Source organism: Balaenoptera physalus (assembly GCF_965194825.1).
Source record: "Balaenoptera physalus genome assembly, chromosome: 20".
Classification (NCBI taxonomy): Eukaryota; Metazoa; Chordata; class Mammalia; order Artiodactyla; family Balaenopteridae; genus Balaenoptera; species Balaenoptera physalus.
The window spans coordinates 44,692,468-44,712,252 of NC_138901.1; the positions used below are offsets into that span (position 1 = coordinate 44,692,468).

At 55.8% G+C, this 19,785-nt stretch overlaps 1 protein-coding gene across 1 annotated transcript in view; it reads right to left on the minus strand.

Moving 5' to 3' along the window:
* Positions 1 to 14,324, minus strand: part of TMEM132E (transmembrane protein 132E) — a 57,282-nt gene extending 42,958 nt beyond the window's left edge. Inside the window, exon 1 of the mRNA XM_082441578.1 lies at positions 12,693 to 14,324. Coding sequence (XP_082297704.1) covers positions 12,693 to 12,759 — 67 coding nt within the window. The 5' untranslated portion in view covers positions 12,760 to 14,324. The remainder of the gene's footprint in view (positions 1 to 12,692) is intronic.
* Positions 14,325 to 19,785: the final 5,461 nt, after the last annotated feature.

Here is a 19,785-nt window from a genome sequence, read left to right on the forward strand (position 1 = left end):
AGCTACTTTTTACTGAGCACTTACTACAAGCCAGGCTCTGCTCCAAGCACATTCCATGCATTTATTATTTATTCACTACCCCAATCCTGTGAGGAGGGTACTCTTATTATCCCATTTTATAGATGTGGAAACTGAGCCACAGGGCAGTGATGTAATTTTTCCAAGACCGCAAAGCAAGGATGTGGCAGCTAATTGTGACTGAAGGCAGGCAGGCGGGAAGGAATAAACATCCCCCGCCTCTGGTCCCTGTCACTCATTTAGCGCCCAGATGTTTCTTCTGGGTGGTGACCCAGGTGGAAAGGGTGAGAGGAGGGGAAGGAGCAACGTTTCTATTCATTCATTTCACACAATAGGTACTGAGCATCTTCTCTGGCGAGGCACCGGTTCAGGAGTTGGGAATACAGCTGTGAACAGAATAGGTGTGGCCCTGCTCGTGGGGCTGCCATTCCAAGGGGAGGAGGTGTCAGTCTATGAACAAGCAGAAACATAACTATACAGTATGTCAGGGGGAGAAAAATGGAGCAGGGTCGGGGCAGAGTGAGGGGCAGGCAGGGCTGTTTTAAGTAGGGCGTGGCTGGGAGGGCCACCCTGGTAAGATGCATTTGAGCGCAGACCTGAAGGAGGTAGGGGGGCGATGAGTCATGCTTATTTGGAGGAAAAGACCAGGCAGAGGGGTAGCAAGGACCTGAGGCTCGGCGCCTGGCATGGGTGAGGATAGCAAAAAGGACAGTGTGGCCGGAGCTGAGTGGGTGACAGGGAAGATTTGGCCAGAGAGGTATTGTCAGGAAAAGGGACACTCGTGTGGCCTGTCAGCCCCTGAAGGACTCTGGCTTTCACTCTCGGTGAGTTCAAGGTGACTTGATCGGGCCTATGGTCTATAGCATCTCCGGGAAGAGGGGGAAGGAGCGTGGCCTCTGGGGGGCATCTGGGAGCTGCGGCCTGCATGAATGGGAGTCCCCGAGGCCAGCAGGAGCCATGCCAGGGCTGGGGAGGAGCTGAGAGGGCTCTAGGCTGGGCAGCGAATCTCCGAGAAGGACCCCAGAGAGTCCCCAGGGCTCACCGGTCCCCAGAGCACTAACTCCAGGGCCCCGAAAATACCTCCAAGGGGAGAATGTGGTAGGGCCCTTGGGGAGCTCCTAGCCCTGCACCTTCCAGGATGGCAGCCATTTGCCACGTGTGGCTATTGAGCAGTTGAAATGAGGCCAGTTGTGACGGAGTTGCGATGTGTTGCTGACAGTGTAAACTGCGTGGGGTGTTTCGAAGATGTAACACAAAAGGGAGAAAAAAGAATGCAAAAATCTCATTAACTATTTTTACACTGATTACATGTTGAAATGATCATCTTTTGAATATTTTGGTTGAAACATACTACTACAATTCATTTCACCTGTTTCATTTTACTTTCCTCACGTGGTAACTAGAAAAATTGGAATTACACATGTGGCTCGTGGTACGTTTCTGTTGGACGGCACTGACCCAGCACGGCAACCCTGCTCTCACGGGCAGGGAAACTAAACTGCAGCGGGAGGAAAAGATTTGTCTGAAGGCAAGCAGTTGGCTGAAAGAACACCCGGGACAGAGGAACCCGGTGGGAGGCTGGGGAGACGAGGGTCCTCTGGGTGGATTGGGACATTTGAGCGACTCCTAAGGGCTCACGATGAACTATAAATGGTTACAGAGACCACGCACTGAGTTCTGCCTGTTCTCCTTACCCAGCCCCCCACACCCCTACAGGATGGGCAGCGGGAGGGGTCAGCTCTGGGACCAGGGTGTCCATGAGCTTTCAGTCTGCAGGATGCAGCAGCAGAAGTGCTTCAGAGATGCCTGGGCTCCGTCAGAATCTCCCTGTATCCTTAGACCTGATTTCTGGCAATGGCACAGGCTGCCTGCCCTGATGGTGTACAGGTAGCCTTTATGCCCACCTTGGGGGCTGCCATAGAGGAGATGCAAATATTGGGAAGCCGTGGCCTCAAGGGCCAGGTACCCACCCTGGCATTGTGTGCTCTGGGTCCAGCTGCATTCCCAGGAAGGCCTCCTCCACCCTGGGATGGAGAGACCCTGGAAAGTGGGGGCGATGCTTGAAGCTGTTTTCCTGGGAAGGGAAGGAGGGAGGCAGGGGGGAGGGAGAGGGGCCGGCAGCTGGCCACTGCTGTTTTTAAAACAAGCAACATGTTGCTAGGGGGCATCGAGGGTAAAAAAAAAAAAAAAGACCCCAAACAAAACCAAACCACCAAAAAACAGCTCTCCGGGAACTCTTTGGCACTGTCTTAAACATGCTTCCTGGCAGCGAGGCCTGGCACCGGGCAAGAAAGGAAGGAAACAAACCTGCTGATTGTTTCCTGAGCCCCTTGGGCAGGCACACAGCTTCTGTTCTGGGCATGTCCATGTACACTGGTTTCTTATCCTTGTGGCAGCGCAGCAGAGAGAGGTGATGCTATTATGCCCATTCTGCAGATGGGGAAGCTGAGGCTCAGGGAGACAAGGCAGGCAAGTGCTCCCGGGTAACCTAGCGACACAGCAGCAGGGCTACGATTCCAACCTATGTTTGGTTTTGGGCGACTCGAAAACCACAGTCTGACGTGACTGGCTTCTTCTGAGGCTTTCCTGGAGCCTCAGTCACTGACAGTGACCCTGGATAGATCGGACCCCTGAGCTTCTGGCTGCCAGGGTGAGGGAAGAGGAGGGAGGCTGGGCCTCTGTTAAAAATTGAGAGAGAGATCTTGTCTGTCTCAGTGCTCTCACTGGGCCACCTTCCCCAGTACTCCTGACCAGACAATAAAGACATTCCCGTCCCCACCCAAGGGGGTCAGAACTGGCTGTGAGCCACAGGCAAGTCCCTTCTGCTCTCTGGGCTTTAGCTGCTAAAATAATAAAAAAGCTCCAAATACTGAGCCGTACGCTACAGGCTCCCCATTCGCCATCCTATCTTACAGAGGCAGAAACCAAGGAGTAGAAATGAGAGGTCAGGCTGCTGCTAAGTGGCAGAGCTGGCGTTCAGATTCGTCTCCCCAGTTGTCTGCCATGTGGTGGTACCTCTGATGACTTCTAATGGTCATTCCCCATCCCAAGAGCCCTCACTCCCAGATCAGCTGCTGGAACAGCTTCCTTCAATATTGCTCCAATCTGCAAATTGCCCTCAGCTAAGTCATTGTTGCTAGATCCCTGCTTTGATCAAGCCACTCCCTCACTCCACAATACTCCACAGCTCCCCAGTGCTCCAGGGAGCACAGGGTCAAAGTTCTGAGAGGTCTTAAGAGATCATCCAGGTAACGCTGCATTTAGCCCCCTTGACTGCTATTCCCTCACAGGCAGCTGTGGCTCTTCCCATGCTGGACTCAGAGCTGGTAGGCTAGGGACCATTTTTGCCCTATGTTTCTGTCTTCCTCAGGGTCTCGGACACAGAGTGGATGCTGACTGATTAGTCTTAAGAGGCAGAATTCTTGAACCTGGGTTAAGGCCTTCTGCAGTGGCACCTCTTCCATGAAGTCTTCCTTGATTTCTCTAGCAGATACGCGATTTCTCCCTTCATAACTCTGTATCCCTTCCAACGTGTCTATGGCAGAATTTTATCACAATCTGTGGAGAAACAGCTCATCTCCCCAGGACAACGCCTTAGAAGCTCCTCGTGGGACAGGCCCTGTATTTTCTTCATTTTCACACTTAACACAGTGCCTGGCATGTGCTGATAATATTAATAACAATCATACTGAGAGCTATCATTTTCAGACACTCTGTGCCAGGCACTATTCTCAATATCTGACTTGGAATAATGACTCATCACAACAACCCTCTAAGCTGGGTATTTTTATAATCATTTGCAGATGAGGAAACATGCACAGTGGTTAAGTAACTTGCCCAGAAATCACAAGGGGATGGGCAAAGCCAGGCAGGTTGGTGCTAGAGCCGAGTGCAGGGAAAAGGTGAGGGTCAAGGAGAACTATGAATATAAGGAGAGACCGAACAGTCTGCTGGCTCCAAAGGTGCCCAGCACAGGGCATGGCACATATTAGGTGCTCAGTTAGTAGAAGTGACTATTAAGATAACTAGAGAGTTCAATAGCTGCTCAGACCCAGGTGGGTGGTCGGCGGGCACTGGGTGGGGAAGGGCTTCCCAGGCAGGAGCACTGCAGCCAAGTGGGGAGCTCAGTCCTCTGCACCAAGCCAGCCCCACTCCCACCCCGGCTTCTCACCCTGCCACCTCCCCCAGCTCCAGCTCCCTTTCCTCAGCATCTCAGACCTCTCATGCACGGGGCTGGCGGTTGGCAGTTTTTCTCCTGTCGGGAACAGCCACAGAAAACTGAGATCATTTCTCTGCTGTGTTGGCAGCTGAGAAAATGGCAATTTTTCCTATTTCCAATCCAAGAGTTCCTTCCTATTGGACAAAGGCCCCACATGCCTGTCTCTCCCCAGAAGGGACAGGGCAGGGGAGACTGGGGTGACTTGGGGAGACTCATGACAGGGCAGTGGGTCAGCTCAGGGCAGGTCACCTCGTTGGCTAAGAGGCATGGGCTGCAGTGGTCTTGTGGTGGCAGGGGGCCAGTCATGGGAGGAAGGGGCCACCAGTTGAGCACTTGCAGACGTAAAACAGGGACAGGCAGAGAGGTCAAAGCAACAGGTAATCCGGAGTCGCTGTGGGACTTCTCAGAGATCCAGGCAGACTGGATTTTGCTGCAGCCCCATTTTACGTACAGGAAGCTTGAGTCCATGGAAGAGGTCTGGATGGCCAGATAGCTAATTTGGCTGGGCGGGTCTGGAAGCCAGCCTTGCAAATCCTTGGATGGTCTCTGCAGCAGTCTGCCCCCTGTACACCCTGGTCCTGCCTCCGATGGGGTGGCCGCGCGGTGGCAGGAAAGAGAGCCACAGCCAAGATTGTGCAGGGCAAGGAGCTAAAGAGAGCAGATAGAGGTCCCCTCTGTGGCACAAGGGGTGGGGTCCCTATCCTCACAGGTCTGGAGCTCTGCCAGCCTGCAGCTGCCAGCAGCTCAGGTCACTCTCACTCCAAACCCTGCTATGGCTCCCCATTTCACTCAGTTTACCAGTTAATCTTCTAGGGCCTCCCTTCCCTACTTAATCTCCCTGCACCCTTCCCAGCCTGCACTGTGTTCCAGCCCCTCTGGCCTCCTTGCTGTCTTGAATGGTCAAGCTCACCCCTGCCCTAGGACTGGTCCCAATGTGATATTCAGTTATTCACTTAGTATGCACCCTTGCCTCCTTCAAGTCTGCTTAATGACATTTAATCAAGTGAACATTCATTTTAATACTGCACAACCCCTCCCAACACACACACACACACACACACGCTGGAATTCCCAATTCCCATACCCTACCTTTCTTTTATTTTCTTCAGCTCTTGTTGCCTTCTGACATATAATTTACTTATTGTATGTATTTATTATTTACTGTGGCCTCCTCTCTGTCCCCTGCAAGAATAAAGGCTCCATGAGTGCAGGGCTTTTTGCTGTATTCATGGATTAAGACCAAGTGCCTGGAACAGTGCCTGGCCCACAGTAGGCAATAACTGAATACTTGCTGAGAGACAGGGAAGCGGTCTATGCGTACACGTATGTGCACAAGTGTACATTCAGCGACTCGTCTGACAAATTGTTAAATGCCTACTTTATTCCAGAGATCCCAATAGACCCCGGGGGATACAGCACCGGGAAGAGGGCACACAACTTCCAGGTCCATTCAAGTTTAATGCCAGCGAGGGGGCCAGGCAGTGCAGTTTACAAAGAGAGCAAATTGGAAATGAGTGGCAGGGGTTGGTGGGTCTTTGTTTAACTCAGAATCAGGGCAGGCTTCCTGGAGGAAGTGTGGATCCACTTGGGCCTAAAGGCTGAGTAGGAGATGGGGCAGAAGAGTGTTCTGGTCAGAGGGAACAGTATATACAGAGGCTCTGACATGGAAAAGCACGTGACCCATGTAAAGGACTGGAGAGATGAGTGCAGCCAGATGGGTGGGCCTCGCTCAGGTATGCGGGCGCGTGGCTGTCAGTCCCCATCTGTGCTTATTCCCTGTGTGCATGAGACAGAGGGGTACGTCAAGGAGACCTCTGTATTCATGGTCAGAAAACCTGACCTCAAGAGCTGGTGTGGCCAGGTCTCCATTGAGCCTCAGCTTTACCCTCTGTAAAATGGGATCCTAGTTGCTGCCTTTACCTGGCGGTCACTGGTCTCCCAGTGACCAAATGAGATCATGGATCTAAACTCCAAAGAACTGCTGGGACCCTCAAGTGTACGGGTGAGTGCCCGTGACCGTGTGGGTGTGCATTTGAGTGCGCTGCACTGCCAGCTCCCACCGACACCTTTCTCCTTCCGTGACAAGTCTGCTGCATCATCTGTACCAAGCCACCAAAAATACATTTGCTTCTGGCCCTGAGCCAGGCTCCCCACCAGTCTTGGGGGCTGGGGGAGGGTGGGTGGAGGCCTGCAAGGTGGGGTCCTACAACCTCTGGGCAAAGGTGGTCATCTTGTCTCTCACCATCGGACCCTCAATGTGCAAGAGGACAAAGGCCACCTTGGAGGGCTGGGGCTGCGCCTCCCTCATCAGATTAGGGCCTCTCTGAAGATGGGAATGACTCCCTTGTCATAGCGATCCCCAAGGGCAGGAACCATTTCCCCTCCACCCCTTCTCTCCCTCAGAAAAGCAGAGAGATTGTCACTCAACATGACTCTGGCTGATTCTGTTTAAGGGCTGACCACCTCTGGGGCTGTGTTCCTGGGGAGGGATTTGGGCTTGAGGGTGTCCTGGTTGCCTGTTCTCTCCCAGGGTTAAGGACTCGCCCTGTAAGGTCTGATGCTGTCCAGACCTGGATCCTTGGATGGGGTGCCTCTGAGAACCTGGGCCATTTTGAGTGTCATCCATTTATCCAGGTGATCCTGGGCACATCACTCTCCCAGCTCTGAGGATTCTGGGAGATGGGCTCAGGAAACAGAGAGAAGCTGAGAAATTCCTCCAGCACACGACCTGCCCACCGCCCTTCAATTTGAGTTGAACAGGAAGTCACTCAAGAGAAGAGAGTAATCAGTTGCCCAGTCTCATGGGCCAAAAAAGGTGTGGGTGAGAATGCAGCAGGAAGGATTCAAGTCTGATAAAAAGCAGAACTTTCCAAAGGCAGATAATTATCTAGATAATTTGGACCAAAAAGGGTTTTCTTCAATTACCTATTCTACCCTTTTTTTCTTCTGCACTGAATTATTCATTCTTGAGTTCATTCATTTGTGCAACAAGCATTGAATAATCCAGGTAATTGCTTCCATTTTCCACTTCATCCTGCTTGGTTGTCTGACAGCCAGCAGGGCCTGGGGCGGTGGAGTGGAGGGGGGGACCTGGAGGGGAGGTGGTGGAGGAGGAGCGGAGAGGGGCAAACTTGGCAGAGGAAAGGAGATAATGACTTCTGGACCCTCAGCCTATCTCCCAAGAGTGGCTTGTCCCCTCTGTTACCACACCGGCCTCACCTGTCTTAGTGCGTGCCCCGCCCCCTCCCCGGCAGCCCGTTGGTCCTCCAGAGACTGATGCCATAGCTGGCAGAGAGTCGGTGCTCCCCGATACACTGCCCCATCCCTGGGGACTGCTGGAGTATGGCACCGCCAGCTGAATTGATGATAAGGAGGCCCACTTTTCATTTAAAACGACAGAGCAGGAAAATAGAAAAATTAATTTATTTTCAAAAAAAAAAAAAAAGTCACCCCACAACCGGTTCATTAATCTTGTATTAAAATTCTGTGCTGAGCACTGGCAAGGAAGAAGTAAGGAAGACCCTGGGGAGGGAACGGGGAGGAAGAATCCTATCCATTTGCTAGCGTCTGTGGCTGGCCTCTGTGGAAGGAGCATGGGTGTGGGGCGGAGAGACAAGGGAGGTGACAAGAGGCTTCTCTGTGGCAGAACAAGTGAGCTGGAAGGGGGCTTGGCGGGCATCGCCTCCTCTCACTCTGCAGAGGAGGAAAGCAAGACTTGGAGAGGGAGGTGACTGTCCTGTGGTTACGCAGCAAGTTGATGACAAAATCAGGATTTGAACCTCTAAATGATGGATCCCAGGGATCCAGAACGCCTTGAATTTCAGAACGGGGGCCTTTTTCTCATCTCCCCAACTGGACTTCAAGCTCATGAAAAGGAGTCGAAGATCAGGTTTTGAGCCCCTCCATGTGCCCTCTGTAGTGCTTGGCAAGGTTTATTAACACTACTGGTGATTGATTACCTCGACTGCTTGGGACCCGAGGCTAGCTTGAGGCCAGAGAGCTTTGTATGAAGCCGAAGCCTCAGACAGAGGGGACGACAGAGGTGGTGGAATCTCTGCCGAGGGGCCTGGAGCAGACTTCCAATCTAGGAAACCCCTTTGGGCTCTGGCGCTAGTCCTGGTTCCAGAATGAACTGGCAGGATGACCTTGGCCGGTCCCTCTCCTTCTCCGAGTGTCCATTTCCACATCCGCACAAAGGTAGGATTTGCAGGTTCTGTGATCTCTTTTAGTTTCGGTGTTGTGAACGGCCATCATTGTGGGTAGGGCAACGAAGAGAGACCACCGCGCCCCCCATCCCCTCTGCCCCAGGTTGGAGTTGGTGCCTCTCCAGTTCTCAGATTCTGCAGCATCACAAGCACTCACTACCGATCTCAGGCCTGGGGTCTATCACTTTCAGACAAGCCCCCAGGGAGGGCTTAGGAGATGCCCGGGTCCCGTCCTGGTGTTCCAAAGTGGCCTTACCTCCTTCAGCCAAGCACTATCCTCAGAATGGATTCCAATACAGCTCATTTTCTGCCACCAAGTTTATAACACATCCCCACCTACTGGTCTTAAACATTAACAAGGCTGTGTTGTGGCATAGGGCTCCATGTGGCCAGGAAGATGGGTGTGTGTAGAGGGGGAAGGGGGAAGCATCATTCCTCACTCCCAGTGGTGAGGGAGCCTCCCAAGGCCAGCACTGACCCTGTCCTCCTGCTGTGTCCTCCCTCCATCTCCAAAGGAGCCCAGAACTTGGGTAATCGGTGGGCTGGGGAGAGCACGGACACAACCTGGAAGAGAAGCCAGGCTGGTGACCACAAAGGTGAGGACACATACATTTGAGATCATGTATTCGGAGCATGATGGGACACTACATTCACATCCGTGTTACAACACGTCACCCCAGACACGTATATCCTGTACGGGCCACTCGAGAGGTATGGCACGGCTCTTTCCCATCCCCTTGCTCTCTTCCTGGTGTCTCTGTCTGTCTCCTTCCCCTCCCCTCTTCTGCCTCACACCCCAGAGCTCCCTTTTCAACTGACACTTCGAGGGCCCCCAACAGAGTTATCTTCACACCCCATTCATTTCTTTTGAGTGCCTACTATGTGTCAAGCACTGGAGAGTGGGGCAAAACCGAAGAAGCCATGGCTCTTGCCCTAAATGCAAGTGTGTGGGGATCAGGAGGGGTACATGTATAGATATGCCCATAAATATGCCCACACATACCCTTCACACACACACTGCCGTCCCTGGGGAGTGCTGGGAAGGCAGCATGAAGGGCCAAGGCAGCACAGGAAAGAGACCAATTACTTCTGTTGGGGGTTAGGAGCTGCTGATGAGCAGTCAAGGGGTAATCTAGGCAGACTCCCTGGAGGAGGTGATGTTTCAGTTGGGCTTTGAAGGCAAGGTAAGGATTTCTGGAGGCAAGGTATTCCAGATGAAGGGGCTGGTGGGTGCAAAAGCAGAAAGGCAGGAAGGTGAAAGGAGCGATATCTCATAAGATGCACGGAGGATGGAGAGGGGACAGTACCGCAAAAGTGAAGATGTAGATTGAGACAAGATCACAGAGGGCCTTGTATGTTGAGGGGGCAAAGAGTGTATTCTTGATCCTACAGGCAGTGGGGAGCCAGTGAAGGTTACTGAGTAGGAAGCTGACATAATCAGTCCTCTAACAGGTTAAAGAACCACCATGCCTTGCTAAACTCCTATCCAAACTAGAAATGGAGCAGAACACCTCCCCAGAGATCAGACGAAGGAAAGTGGCCTTCTCAGATGGTTTCTGGCAGAAGCCTTGAGACTGACAGCAGTGTAGGGCCTGCCACCCCAGAGGCTGAGCTGGGCCCTGAAAGGTAGTGGGGCTCCGTTCACACATGGTATCTGCCCAGCAGTCCTGGCAGAGAGTGAGAAGGGGAGGGATGGGCCAGGGGCCACACTGCTTGGGGAAGATGGGGAACATGAGGGAGGCAGCCCGAGGTCACCCTGCCCGATGGCGCCAGAGTCAGAAACCCAGGCTATTTGGCTCCCGGTCTGGCTGTGTGGTCAGAGCCCTGTGGCCTCGGTAGCCTGCCAGGCACGAAAAAGTGCAGCTGTATCCCCGCTCCAGCATCTTTGAAGAGCCCAGAAAACCCTACCAAGAGTTAGCTTGAAATGAGACTAAATCCATGTACGCTTTTCCTGATAAAGGCATGGTTTGGGTGGGTGGGTGTTAGGTATTCCTGAAGGGGAAACCCAGGCGAGATGGTATTTTTGCGGGAGGAACTTCTTTGGCCTTATCCATCTGGGAGGGGGGTCTCCAAGCTTTGAGCATCTGCTGGTACCCTTCCCTAAGGAAGGGGAGTCTGAGGCATGGGCTGGGGATTCAGGGAAGAAACTTGTAAAGGGAGACAGATAATCAGGAGGGGGAAATGCCTGCCCAGTGGGGGACCCATGCTCTACCTCCTCAAATAGCTTCCTTCTAATCACCAGCCAATCCTGGGCCCTGGGTGTCCCGCGCACTGTGCTAAGCGCTGGCTGTGGGGGACAGAGCAGTATAAGCCCACCAGCTGCCTCCACCACTCCAGGACTAACTGGGTACAGAGAAGACACCGACATCTAAGGAGAAGAGGAGGCAGATTCATTCCAAGAGAAGCAATGTCAGGACAGCAAGGCCCTACTGGGGCTGGGTTTTAGGATGCCGACAAGATTCTGGCAGGTGAGGGAGGGGAAAGGATCCTTAATTGGAGGCTGAGGGGTCAGAAAGGTGGGCCGTCGGAACCCAATAAGAGTGTCTGAGCTGCCTGGAGGTGAGGCCATGGCTGGGCTTTCGGAAGGGAGCTCTGGGAGCAAGACGCAGGGGATGGGGGCAGAACCACGCCTAGACCCAGGCCTGAGCTGGGTTTCCTCCTGCTGCGCCCCCAAACTCCCTGCTCACTGGGTCCGGGTCACAAGCCTAGCCCCTGCAGTTCCAGTGCGCAGACATCCAGAGTCCCCTCTCCCCACCTTCTCCCCGCCCTCAGTCTTGCACACGGAGCCCGAGATTTCTGGTTCCCAGCAGCACTCCCCCTGCCCAGTCTTCTGATAAAGAACTGAGGTTGGCTGTGCCTGGTGAAATGAACGCAAAACAGCCTCCCAACCCCGAGCCACCCCCTCCCTGAAGCCGGGGAGAACCAATCTACTCGTAGAGGGAGGTCAGCCTGTTCCCCACCCCATCCTAGCCTCAGGACCCTAGCTTCCCTGAACCCATCCTTCTCCTTATTCTTTCAACCTTGAGAAGGCGCCTTGGTCTGGGTGAGAGAGGCCGCTGGTTAGAGACCTTGGGCGCGCTCACGGCCCGCCAGGCAGGCTCCTAGGGACCGGGCAGCCGTGGGCAAAAGCTGAGCAGGGCACATGGAAGGTCCTCCGCCAACGCGGAGAGCCCACTGCCCCCTCCATGCTAGCCCCTCTCCAGGCTGTCCAGGCTCACCCCTCGGCGTGGGGCAGCCAAGTCCCCCATCCCTTGCTGGTTGGGGAACTATGTGCCCGCTCCGTTCGTTTCCCGTTGGGAGGGGGCAGAGAGCCTCTCTTTCTCCATTCTCCCCTCCCCCCCCCCAGCTCTCTCCCTCCCTCCTCGGTCAGCGCCCCTCGCCTCCTGGAGCGCCTCCAGCTTGCGGAAGGCCCGCTGCAGCCTCCTCCCGTCGGATCTGAGTTCCCACTCTGGGGGGCTGTTCCGCGACACTAGGTCCCCCACCCATATCACTGTTGTCCCACTGCCAAAGCGCGCCAACCCCGGCTCCTCCCTCTCCCACCCCCTTTACCGCGGAGCCCGGGGCGAGCCCGGGGAGCAGACGCAACAGATTGCAGAACGCGAGAGCGCGGAGCCCGCTCGCTCCGCCCGCGGCCCGCCGCCCGGGCCTGCGCCCGCTGCCCAGACCCCCGCCCTCTGGCTCGGCTAAGCCGGCCATTTAGATGCAGCTCACAGGACGGCGGGCAGGCGATCCCCGGGCCCGTCTCCACTTCCCTTCTCCAGGACCGCCGCAGGAAGCGAGGCAGCGGGCGGCGCGGCCCCGCACCGGCCTGCGCGCCAGGGGCGGGGGTAGACACGATCCCCGCGGTCCCCAGCAGCCCTCAGCCCCGCCGGCTGCCGGGCTGGGAGTGGCAGGAGGGGCGGCCCGGACGCGATCCAGCGGATCCCTCGGGTCCCTTTAGATTTCCGTGGGTGGACACGCCCCCAGACTCCCGGGTTTGGACCCTGCTCTCTAACCAGGAGGAGGTTGGAGCGGTACCCCCTCTCGCCCTTTTCCGGGGCCGGATTCGGTCCGCAGGGCGGGCCTCGCAGCCTCCGCTCCCGCCGAAGGGTTTGGGGGCTGGAGGTAACTCGAGCTGCCGCCCGAGATGCTAAGCTGGGAGCGGCGGCTGCGAGTCCGGGGGTGGAGGTTCTCCTTCTCCAGGCTCCTCTCTGCCCCCTCCAGCTGCTCCCGCCGCATCTTCACTCCCGAGTCCGCGCCGCGATACTCACCGTGGGCAAGCAGCGCCGAGAGGCAGAGCAGGGCGGCGCCGCCGCGGCCCGGCATCCCTGGGGCCATGGCCGAGGAGGGAGCGGGAGGGGGCCGAGGGGGCAACGGTCGACGACGACTTGGGCCCAGGCTGGGCTTGGTCACATCCAACTTAGGGTGGCCGTGGCGCCCGGCTGTCTCTGCTGAGGTTCTGGGGGCCAGGGAGTGCAATTCGGGGACACTTTGAGGGGAGGGGGCGTCCCGGGCGCCGCCGGCTACACCCTCGGAACTGGTGGGGTCGCAGCACCAGGCGGGAGGAGCTCCACCTCCCGGCTGGTGCCCCCTGCAGGATCTGTGCGGCTAGGGGGGAGCCGCACGTGCGGCCCTGGGGCCGGGTGGCCACTGGCGTCTCGCGGGTTGCCTAGGGCCAAGTGTCGGTTTCCACAGCCCCGCGGTCCGGCTCGAATCCGAACTCGTTCGAGGGTGCAGATTTCCGATGCAAACCCCAGTTTCTTCGGTTTCGGTAGTAACCCCACATGGATAGAGCGGCTTCCTTCCTCTGAGCGCCCTGCAGCAGCAGCTCCAGCATAAAAATCCCAGGTTAGGTGCAAATGAATGATTTCTTTCGCAGAGAAAGAGAAAATCCAGGCAACTTTAATCCATCTGGAGAAGGAAAAGTTTCTGTGCAGTGATGAGACCGGCGACGCGGGTCGCCACGACCCGAGGCAACGCCCGGACCGAATGCCCGAGATGGGCAGCCCGCGGCTTGTCCCCTCGCCGAGCTCCCTGCTTGGCTCCAGCGCGCTATCGCCAGTCTCGATCAGGGCCCGGGCTCCACGAAGGCAGGCTCAGCGCCGCCTGCCAGGGCAGCGGCACCGCGGCTGGCGCGAGGGTGGCGCGGCCGGAACGGGCTGCCCCATGGAGATGGGGTGTGGAGAAGCGAGTGAGCGGGAAACCCGGCTATTCCGCCTGACCCCAGCCCTTCCTGCCCCGTGCGCCGACTCCAGCCTCCTGGCCGTGAGCGTCGTAGGATGGAGAGGGGCTCGGCCAGCCCGCTGCAGCCCCGGGTCGCCCCCCTCTCCTCCCAGGTCTCGCTGTCTCAGCAGAGGGCCACGCTGCTCCGCCTCGCTCCTCGCCTTCCCCGGGGGAACCTGAACAAACCTTGAACTTTTCCGGGGTTCAGAGTCTCCGATGTCTCCTCCTCCCCGCCGCCCCCGCCCTGCCCCCGGATGCCCGATGTCTCGGTGCAGCCGGGCATCTGCTCGCTCGCTCTCTCTCTCGGAGTCAGTTTGGGTGAGCGGAGCGCCGCGCCTGCCTGGGCTGCGGGCAGCGAGACCCGGGCGCCACGCCAGGGGCCGGGGCACCGGGCGCCCGCGCAGCCCGCGGCCAAGGAGGCGGCAGCTGGTTCCTACGGAGCCGAGTGGAGAGGAGGTGCCAGCAGGGGGGCCGGCTCCCCATGGACCAGTGTGAGGGGAGAAGAAGAATCAAGGAGCAAAAAGGAAGAGGAGGTGGGGGGAGCCACAGTTGCACGAAGCAGCCGCTGCCGCCGCCGCCTCCTCGGCGATCGCGCCGGCTGCTCCGCCGTAAATGACTCGAGAGAAACACACACACTGGCGCTCTCCCGCCCTCCTCCCTCGTCCGGGATTCAGCGCCCACCCCGGCAGTAGCGGGCGCCGAGCCTGGCGCGCTCGCTCCCTTCCCCTCCCCTCCCCGATTCCCCGTGGTCACGTGGCCCCGGAGCGCGCGGCCCACAACTCGCGCGCCACGGAGACGCCCCCCCCCCACCCCGCCCGGCCCTGCCTCGCGCCCCAGCTCCCCCTCCTCTGTCCACGTGTCCATTCCGCATTCCCAGCCTGGGAGTGCGCGCGTCTCCTTAACGAGACTTGGGCAAGGGCCGACCTCACGATTCCGCTAACCCCTGTTTCATGTTTTATTTTTCCTCCCCAGAGCAGGCTAGCGCTGGGGCCCCAGTGGGGCCGGCCGGCTGCGGCGGCCGCATTTCCCCCCGGGTTGACGCCACCGCAGCCACTGCTGTCCCTTTTCAAAGGATGCTCTCTCCTCGCCAGGCGCCAGAGGTGTTTTACAGCCTCTCAGATAGAGGCGCGCATAGAGAGTACCCTATCCCCACCCCCAGAGTCTGCGTGGGGCTCTTCGGAGCCCTGGGTGGGAATCAGCCGAGCTGCCGCGCCCAGCCCCTCTCGGGCCGCGCTCTCCGGCTCAGCTCCGTTTGGGGATGGGTCTGGGACGCAGCTCCTGGAAAACCTGTCCGCTGCTGGGGGTGGAGGGACACGGAGAGGAGGGGACATGCCTTCCTACAAGTTGTTTTGCCAGCCTTTAAAGGGACATGGGGTGGGGGTGGGGAACTGTCCTCTTGCACACTCACCCAGGCACCTGCTGCCGAGGGGGAGGGGTGTGTGTGGGGGGTGGCGTTCTTTCCCACCATCAGGCCCATTCTGTTCGAGCGCAACCCAGATCAGACCAGACGAGTCAACCGTCAACTGTCAGCCAGGCATTGGATCAATAAAAATGATTTTGTAGCATCGTTGGGTATCACGCCTCAACCCCCAAGGACCGGCTCTCAATCCCACTCTACTCTGGAGGAAGAGGGTCTTCAATCCTATGGACATAGCTCTTATGGCGGGGGGGTGGGTGTATGCATCTTGAAGGTCACCCCTCCGCCCCCCATATCTCTTCACTCAACCAGACAGAATGTGGGAAGAGGTAGGTCAGAGCAAGGCCAGCTGGGGCGCTTCGTCTCTGTCCCTCATCTGCCTGTCTCGGTCCTAGAACTCTCGACACTGTGAGTTTCCTTTTCATCTAGAAAAGTGACATTTTCTTTTTGGAAAATGGGCTTGGAGCCTTCCCGGAAGCCTCCCTCCTCCCCGGCTGCTGGCTGTTGCTGCCTCAGCTTGGCACGGGGGCCTGCGGAGAGCGGCTCTCGCCCCTCCCCATACCCCACGTCTGTCTGGAGCTCGGAGGTGCAGCGTGGGGAGGGCTGGCCGGGCTCTTGGCGGCCCTGGGGATGGAAGGTGCTGGTGTCGTCAAGGAAGATGATTCTCATTAGGCCTCTAATGCCTGATGGCAATTAGTGTCACCCAAGGGCTTATTCACCATCCCACTGAGAGGCGAGCCAGCCATCAGGCCCTGTGTGGGAGAAAGGGGGAAAGAAACCACCTCCTGAGACCGGCCGGGGGTGGGGGGTGGTGTCCAGGAGGAGGAGGAGGGAAGCAGGAAGGTCTCCTACCTCTGCCCACCTCCCCACAAGGAAGGGGCACAGGGCTTGGAAAGAGTAAGTCCAGAGGACAGACACGAGTTTGCTTTTCTGAGCTGAGGACCCACTGCTCCGGTGATGTGGGTCAGCGATTTCAGTCCACTCTCCCAGCTTCCTCTGGAGACTGGGCACAGTGTTCCGGTTCTTCTCTCTACCCCTGCCCCCGTAACCCACAGCCCTTAAGTAATAGGAATCCAGTCTCCCTTTGCCCACTCAGTTTCCCGTCCTCCCTCCCTCCCTCCCTTTCACAACAGTATGGTGAATATTTCTGATATCACAGCCACTGCTCACAACTGACCTAGCCTGTCCTCGTGGAACTTCCATTCTAGAGGGGAAGACAGACACTAAACTTGTGATTGATTACAAGCTGTGATAAGTATGTGGCATAAAAATGCATGCATTTTTGCTCATCTTATGGAGAAGACTGAGACCCAGAGTCAGGAAGGGTTGGGGGGCGGGGGCAGCCTGCTATCAGTAGGGAATATGTAATTTCAGCCTCAGATTCTTCCGGTACCTTCAATGTGGATCCACCTTCATGGACCCTCTGCCAAACCCTGCCAGGCAGCCGGGCAGAAGTTGGGCCCTGTTCCCTGCATGGAGGCCCATCAGGGACCCACACGGAAACTGCCTGACCTGCCACGACGGTGGCACCCGTGACATCTGCCCCTGTTTTTCAGGAGCCCTGCCCGCAGAAGGAGATAGGACAGGTCAGTGTGGGCCTTCACTAAGGGGCGCTCACTGTGTGTGTGGGGCTGCTCCTGGGATCCCCCTGAGGTCCTGGTCTGGCTCAGCTAGGGAGGGGTTCAGACATTTCCTAAGCTAGCCCTCTCATTTTACAGCTGCAAATACTGAGGCCTGTTAATTCAGTCATTGTCTTAGATACTTTGACTTTTTTACTGAGCTCTAAAATGTGTGTGAAGCATTGTGCTAGGTACTAGAATACATAGGTTGAATAGGCAGACAAGACCCAGACGGGGAACTTCAAGAGTTTAGTTCCACAAACCCATATTGAGCATCTAGTCCTATTAACAGCTAATATTTACTGAGTGCTTTTTAACATGCCAGGCACTGTGCTGGGCATTTTGCACGCATTATCTGGGCCCTGTTAAGTAGATACTACTACTACTACTACTATTATTATTATTATTATTATTATTGCGATTTTCCGGATGAGAAAACTGAGCTTCAGGAAGGTAAGTTTCTTGCCTAGGGTCTCACAGCTGGAAGGCAGCAGAGCCACAGCTCAGGTATGTCACCCACTTAACAACTTTACTGTGAGGTGTAAGTTCCCAGGATTACACAGATGAGAAAGCTACTGCTCCTGGCTGGAGCCGCTTATGGTGAGTGGGGCACCAGGCATAACCAGGCCGTTCTGTGCAGGGAGGGACAATGCTGTGGAGGCCAGCACGGGGGTTCTTGGGGGCCACAGGAGCCTGTGATGAGAGGGTGTTCTTCCTGCAGCCTCCCCTTCTTCAACACGCAGACTCAAACCTACATGCTGTTAGATATACACCCAGTTAACACACAGTCAAGCATTGCATACGTGTAGCTATTACAATAACCTCCTGCCTCAACCCTGAAGCTGGACCACCTTGCCTCCCCCTGCAGGCTGACCTCCCAGCTCAGGACCGATACTGATCCTCAAGCCAGGAGAATGTCAGCAGCTAAGGGCAGGTGCTCAGGGCCTCACCTCTCCAAGCCTCCGTTTCTTCACCGATTAAACATGGATATCACACCAACCCCCAGCCACTTACAGCTAATGCATACTGATTGCCCAACAGTACTGGGCAAAATGCGTGCTCTGTAATGTTGACGGTTGTTATTATTGAAACCACGTTACTCACTATGGTATACAAGGCCCTAGATGATATGACCCCTAGCTGCTTTTCCAAACTCATTTTTACCACTCTCCTTCTATTTTACTACACTGGAGCCACAAAGGCCTCCCTGCAGTAATATGTCAAGCCCATCCCGGCCTCAGGGCCTTTGTACTTGCTGTTCCCTCCACCTGGCACGCCTTTCCCCTAGACCTCATGTTTTGCTCCTTTACTTCATTCAGGTCACTGCTCGACTATCACCTCCTCTGAGATACCTCCCCTGACCACCTGATTTAAAATAACACAACTCTCACTCTGCCCCGTTGCTCTATCCTCATGCTCTGCTATAGTTTGATCCATAGCAGATGACATTTAATTTTACAATTTGTTTATTTACTCCATCTCCCTTGATAGAATGTAAGCTCCCCAGAGGCCAAGATTCTTCTATATGAACCGTTCACCAGTGTACCCCAGTGCCCAGAATGGTGCCTGGCATATGTATTCAACAAAATAGACTGTTGGGATTATTTATCCATATTCGTTTATTTCTGTACCTGGGTCATTGATCCTACCTGGTCCTTATAATCAGGTTTTGGGTCTGAGTTCGCTTAAGGGCTCTGCCTGGAACCTCACTCCCCTGACCTTCCAGAGCCTGGGAGTCCACTGCACAGGCCACCTTTGCCCCTGATGCGCCTCTTGGTTGTCCCAACTCCTACCGTGCCCTATTCCCTGCTGAGGCTGGAGTTCCCTCAGCTGCCATGCCAATCTCACCGTAACTGGTGGGGGCGGGGTTGGGACCCAAGAGACTTGAGGACAGAGCCATCTGCGTCTCCTGCTATTCCCCAGCCTGAACCCTCCGCCCCAGCCAGGCCACGCCAGCTAGAGCATCACCAGGGATGTCCCTCTTCATGCCAGGCTCATTCCTCCCTCCACACTTTTGCTTGTGCTGTACTCCCTGTTTCATTAGTGCTCTTCTCCACCAATTAACATCCTGCCCATCTTAACTTTTCAGCTCAAGAGTCTTCCCAGACTCGATGTGATATGGTTATATGACCTCATGGAAAAAAGGAACGAACAGAGGCTATGGAATCAGTCAGGGCTCAAGTCCAGATCGCGTTGCCCTCTGCCCAGTTTCTCCCTGCGTCGTGAGCACCCAGTCGTCACTACACAGTAAATCCTCTGAGATGAGGTCATGTTCTCGATTAGGTCAGAATCTACCCCCTTCCTATCTGATAGATTAAAAAAACTTGAGGCCCAGAGAGAGCCAGTGACTGGCCCAAGGTTACCCAGCCAGTTACTGACGCAGACAGGAGTATATCCCAGGTAAGGATGGGCCCAGCTTCCTCCCCACAGTGTTCCCATCCCCAAAGTCTCAACACCCGGCTCAGTGCCACCGTGGACTTGGGAATCAATCTTCCCTTTGATGGAGGGAATGAGGCTCCCCAGGTCATTATTTCAGGGGTTCAGTCCTGATTCACTGTGGCTACTGGTTTAACCCAGACCTTGGCCTCCAGTTTTAGTAATTGCCTTTACATCCTCATTCACTCATTCCATCTCACTTTGGATATTTCTTCTTCGCTGAAGCCTTCCCCGACACTGCCCACACCCCATCCATCTCTATTCTGTGCACCTCTAAGGCCCTGATTCCTGCATCTAAGCACACATCAGAGTGTGTTGATTTGTCTACCTCTTCCTTTAAAGGGGAGACCCAAGAGAGGTTGTCCCCATGGTATGCCCCTCACCTGACATCAGTTAATGGTGCTCAGTTAATGGTTATTGAATAAATGAATTATTAATCAGCTACTATGTGTCTGGAGCTATGCTAGCCGAATAAAATGGTCTCTGCCCTCAAGGAGCTCACCATTGTGTGGAAGAGGTAACTGGGCAGATGCACGGGATTATGACACAGGGTGGCTGTGAGTGCTGCCATAGAGGGAAGCACAGTGGCTGTGGGGGCTGCAAAGAGGGGCAGGAAAAGGGAGGGCTTCCTGGAGGAGGTGAGCTTTGAGCTGCGCTGAAGGAAAGACA